The sequence below is a fragment of the Cynoglossus semilaevis genome, chromosome 16 (genome assembly GCF_000523025.1).
Source record: "Cynoglossus semilaevis isolate Cse_v1.0 chromosome 16, Cse_v1.0, whole genome shotgun sequence".
In the NCBI taxonomy this organism is placed as follows: Eukaryota; Metazoa; Chordata; class Actinopteri; order Pleuronectiformes; family Cynoglossidae; genus Cynoglossus; species Cynoglossus semilaevis.
In genome coordinates, this window is record NC_024322.1 from 9992780 (window position 1) to 9998758 (window position 5979).

Consider the following 5979-nt stretch of genomic DNA (forward strand, 5'->3'; position numbering starts at 1 on the left):
ATGCATGTGACTGGCATCCTTAAGGTAGGCCCAGTTTGCTGAGAGAATCATGAGGAAGTGGATCTGGAAGAGAAGGTGAGGTGGATGGCCGGTGAGCATGTCAGAGAAGCAAAGCAAGCTACAGGAGTCAGAGCTACAGTACGTACACAAAGTTAAGATCTGTTCAAACAGAACTAGAGCACAGACATCACTAGGTAAATAGTTAACTATTACTGCAACATGACCATAGATCGTATGTAAGGAATGAACACAGCTGTGGCCAGACACGGATCAGGACCTTGAACGACGTGGTAACTGTTTAAGAAGTAACTCCATATGTATTTTTAGACTAGATGAGGTTAAAGACTAAAGCTAAAATGCTAATTTAATTATTTGAAAACCAGGAAGCTAACTGCTTTTACATGAAGTTAGCCGCAGCGAACAGCAATGAAGACAACACGGAAAGTGGGCTGTTGAATTCCTAATGGTCCTCTACAACTGACAAGCAATGCCATCAGAAGACTAAGACTTGTCAGACATACTGAAGGGCAAAAAGATAATAAAAAATGGACTTACACTAATATGGAGTTACTACTTAAACCAGCAGAGCTTTTCAAGTCTTTTCGTTCTTCCCTTTGCAACTATTGCCTGTGACCAGACGGCCAGGTCCACTCCTGTTGTACGATCTATGATCATATCTGTTAATTCCTTCACTACGACTGCCGTTACGACCAGATTAACTATGTACAGTTCTACAAGAATTAAACTTTTGCAGCATGATTGAAAGCAAAGGACAAGAACAGCCGACAGTTGTACAGTTCATGCAACCGCTGTTAGAGGTTAGTCCAAAGCGTGGAATGTTGAGCCCTGCCTTTTAGTTCACCTCTCTTTTCGGTTTCCCCAAATACAATTTTTTTGTTTATAAGATTAGTTAAGAAATGGACAAAGTGATGATATTTTTGTAAACAAAGATTGTTTATTTATATATCATGTAAAAGCTACAGTCTTCAAAACCTTAGGAGAAAATGAAATATATGATAAAGTATAAGTAACTCTAAACAGAACAAAGAATCTGGAAATTGTAAGCATGCAGGCTCAGTGTTAAGATAAAAAAAATGGCTCTTTAATGGCACTTGGAGAGAGAATAAAAGAAAAATGTATATATATATATGTGTGTGTGTAAAAACACCATCAACTTAATCAGGCTAAACTAGCATCAGCTTTCATTGGAAAAAAAACAAACAAACAAAAAAAACCCATTATTTTGAAATCAACAGTAAACAAGTGGTCATATCATATTACCTTTTTGCATTAAAACACAGTGGAGAAAAGTCTCTTTTTTTTTTTAGGAGTGATTTTTTTAAACATTTTAATTAATCTAGCCTGTGACAAAAGATATAACACTGATGGTTTTGTCTTAGTGGTTTCATGGTTTTTAAATTTAAGGCAAATAAACCACAGAAATAAATGGCCAGGACACGTCACCACTCAAACTCTACCACTGCTGCTACCCCTTCAACAAACGTGCGAGTTGTATCCCATTTTACCAAAACTTCTACTTGATCAGTTTTCCACGATATACTCTGTAAACACCATTAATACTGTATATCTGTCATTAAATGCTCAGCCCAGTCTAAGTAAACCATTCAGACCTGCACAAATACTTCCCATTTCGACATCATTAAACTAATACTTATTCTTGATAATACTGAAATACTGCATGCGGAATATTGTTTTTGTTTTGTTTTTTTTAACACTCATGCAGTCGCTGCATTAGTGCAGGTAGGGAATCACATGGGGAGCATAAATAACACTAGTGTGTTTTTTGTATTTGTTCCATGTATTTCTACACAGAAACTGTGACATACTGTAGTTCTGTAGGTCAGTGCCAAGGAAAGCAGAACAAACCAACCGTCCTCATACGACGTCCGCTGCCAAACTAAATCACGGCAGACTAAAATGCTACAGGAAACGTATCAGCTATTTACATGTTTATGTGAACACTAAGAGAGAGTTTGTCCTATTGTCAACCTTTTTTTGTTGTTTTTTTTTAGTTGTCAGTGGCAGCTGTGTGTGTCTACGTCTGTACAGCCTCGGTTGCGGTGTACGAGCTGAAAAGGTTTAAAACTTAGTGCAGCAGTCTTCTCGACTCTTAAACTTCAAAACAGCAAAGTTATAAGTGGTAGCCATCATGTAGATCAGCTGGTGGAAGAGAACAGAAAAGTTTGTGAGAAAAACATGCCCTCTTGACCTCTTCGTCACTAGCATTGTGTGTCATTTACCGAAAAAAGTAAAACAAAAAAAAAAGTCAACACAAGTGACGGTCAACACAGTTTCAACTGTCATCTGCTCTGATAACTCAACAGTGCCGTGCACATGATAAGCAGCAAATGGAACTGTAGCTGAAGAGAAGCCCGTGTTATACTGTCAGTGGTTACTCAAACCATAATGGAATGGAAAAAAGGGGGGACAACAAGTCACAAACTGTGGATACAAACCATGCAGAGACGAGTTAACAGAAGAAGGGACTGATGGGAAACTTACCAGAGCGATAACAGTGGCTCCTGCCCCAGCGCAGGCCACAATGTACAGATGATAGGACAGGTAGAACTGCAACAGGACAAACAGGATTCATCTTTTTACTTTTCTGTTTTTTTAAACAACAGCCACTCGTCCTGTTTCCCTCCCTTTGAATCCTAATTATAAGTTATTGATCCTATGTTCTCCTATGACCGGGGTGTCAAACTGATGTTGGTTCACCGGCCACATACAACCTGATTAGATCTACAATCTTAACATGATGAACTATACATACAATATACATACATACTATACATACAAGTCCATGTTTTTACCCCTTTGTTCTCATACAAACAAATACAAGTATAGTATAAATATGTTATTTATTCATATTTTATTGAATATAATTTTACAAAAAAATATCCTTAACATGAAGTGTTTGTGTATTTTTTATAATTTTCAAAATCCATAAGGCCAGCTAAATTGAACACCTAGCGGGCCAGTTTTGGTCCCCGTGCCATATGTTTGACACCCCGTCCTATGAGGTCAATTTAAGGTAAAAAAAAAATCTTCTCACCTCACTGGTGTTGCAGATGTCACCGAGTGTGGATCCACAAGCCTTGCCTGGTGTGGCATTCCAGGGAATGATTCCTGTAGGCATGGAATTCAGAGAGATACAGTACATTGGAATTCCTGAGCCGTTAATATTTCAAACCTGAAGACTATGAATGGAACAAGTCTGCGAGGTCAACAGCATCATCTGCACATATCTGGGTGTTTGAAATGAATCAAATAAATATTTTTCTCTTATATTAGCTAAATATTTTAACTGAAATCTTTGTCAATGGATCCACAGTCTACTAATATTGACGGAAAATGAAGAGTATATTTGTTTTTGTACGACCAAACATAAACCAAGGCTAAAGATTAGTGAATGCACGTCTCACATCCAATCAGGTTCAGCTGTTGTAGCAGTATTCGTCCTGACATTTACCCAGTTACAGCTGCAACTCCATGCTCTGCACAGAGACTGCAACTTTAAAGTCATCCCAAATGACAAGGTCGACTGAGAAAAAAGGTCATAACTTGGTTTCATTATTCTCATTCAGTGACCTGACATTTCAGATGTCAGCAAAAGCTTACATTCACAGTGAGATTGGATACGGCAGGAAAAAAAACAAGTCTTTGTTCAGTCAGGAATGATCATGTGAAAAATAAATTACATCAAGGCAGAGTGTCTCAATCTACGGCACACAGACCAAATATGGGTCTATATGGGAAATATGATTTTCATTTTTTATGTTGTGCAGATGTTTTATATACTAATTGCAAACGAAGATTTTACGTGGCTCTGGTTTTTACTGGATTTTTGTTTTTATTGTTAATTTAGTTCTCAGAGCTGGTGATGTCAGACTGGACGACAACAATGGGCTGTTTTATGGGTGGGACCTTATAGAACAGCAGCAGATTTAAATGGTTCCATACAGCTATACAGACACATTTTATAGAGTTACTTAATTAACTTGTGTAAAAAAGTACAATGTACACATAATACTGCACGCCCACACAGTGGCACGGCACAAAACGTCGTAAACTTTCAACAACATTCATACCAGTATGACCGCCAACAAATGTCTCAACCGCTACACTTTTATTAGCCGTCTATCTCTCCATCAGCAATTCTTCTACACCACTTATTGTGGTCTACATGAAAGCATGGCTCACTGGCCAATCACAACAAAGCCCACAGACTGGGCCAAGCCTCGACATGAGACGCGAGAGTAATTATTGTTTCTCCGATGCCAAACTATACATTCCCCAGAGCATAAAGCTAATGCTAATGCTAATGCTCACCATACTGACGAACGTCCACGCAGATGGAGTCGATGTTGGTGAGGTTGGCCACGGGAGACTTCATGGCGTTGCAGGTCGACCACATGTTGTAAAAGAGGAAGACCGGTACGGCCGAGAAACCAAACACACCGAGCCAGGCCACGCCCAGAATGTATGTGAGGAACACAAACTGAGGAAACAAGTTTTTGGTACAGAATTAGATTTAAGTCATTGAACAATAAACCAAAACTGGGATTGATGTCTACATCTACTTCATTTGAATACAAATCAGACAGGCCTGAGTTGCAGTCAGGAGGCTGCTGTGTGGACGTACCATTCCACTGATGCAGCGTCCACAGATGGTGGTCTTGAACTCGCTGTGCAGTTCCTTCACTGCACTGGTGGTGTAGAAGCCCTCGGCCAGCAGAATGATCCCATACAGGAAGAAAAATGAAGCGATCCCGTAGATGACATACTGCATCAGCTGTATTCTGTTCAGACACAAGGCCAGAGGTGGATGTACTGTAAGTGGTACCACCGAGGCTGCGGTAGGTTCCGACAGTGAGACCACATCATGGTTTGATACATTAAAAAAAAAAAAAACCCAGCTATGCCTGGAGAGATGTCCACAATAAATGTCTGGTAGATAAACTGCGTTTCACTCCGTTATCTGCTGCAGACATTGGTGTTATTGTTAAATATCTCTAACCTGCTTTGGCTGATTAACAATCAACAGATGGTTATGATCAAGAGAGTCTGAGTGGAGAAGCTAAGAAGACCAAATGTGGAGACGAGAGGTGATGTACTTATGGGAACGGTCCACTCTGAGACCAACTGTGCCTGTAACATTAAACAGTGCACTCTGAGTCTACACTAACATCAAACACGTGCACATTCCTGTCTCTTGTCAATTCTGTTTTTTATTGTCAGGATTAATGGATGCACTGCAACAAAAAAAATCTCCATATTAGGACTGATCCTAAGGATAACGTGATCGTAGCAGACACTCAACGCTAAAAATAGCCCACATAAAGTCACCTTTAATAAACTCCAATAAACCCCCGAGATTCAACCTATTTTTTTAAAGGCTACATTTTCCATTACTTTGACATAAAAGACACAACATTTTGAACTTCAGACACCAGATCATTTCATGATGCAGTGCAGTGCTGTTCCAGGTTACTTACACATCAGTCAGCATGGCGTGATCGCTGGTGACTTTGGAGAAGTGAGTTTCCAGGATGGTCACAGTTCCGGTGAGAGCCACGTGGCCACATCCGCAGAACAGGGCAACACCAGAAAAGCAGAGGATTGTAGCCACGAGCGATGCATATGGCACCCCCCCTAAGCATTTGATGCAGCACTCAAAGCAACCTGTGGAAAACGGAAAGAAGAACAGTGGTTCAACTTGATGAAAAAAAACAAAAAACAAAACTTCAAAATAACTTTAAGAGCTAAAACATAAGTGAAAGTGTTTTGTTGATGCAACAGGCAATGACAACATATATATTACTGTTTCCATCGTGCCATTCTCCATCCATACAACATCAGGTTTTAGTTTTATCCCAGACCAAAAAGACAATTATAAAAAAAGTCTACAGGAAGCAGTGCAGACAGATGAAAGTGGCTAAAAAAAAGAAAAATCAC

General features: G+C 39.5%; 1 protein-coding gene across 2 annotated transcripts in view; it reads right to left on the reverse strand.

Annotated features, from left to right (window-relative positions):
* Window positions 1-935: 935 nt before the first annotated feature.
* Window positions 936-5979, reverse strand: part of gpm6bb (glycoprotein M6Bb) — a 32016-nt gene continuing 26972 nt past the window's right edge. For both annotated transcript variants that reach the window (XM_008328559.3, XM_025063541.1), the window contains exons 6-7: window positions 2524-2589; window positions 936-2181 (exon numbers count right to left, since the gene is read on the reverse strand). In XM_008328559.3, the coding sequence (XP_008326781.1) occupies window positions 2101-2181; window positions 2524-2589 (147 nt within the window). In that variant the 3' untranslated portion in view covers window positions 936-2100. The remainder of the gene's footprint in view (window positions 2182-2523; window positions 2590-5979) is intronic.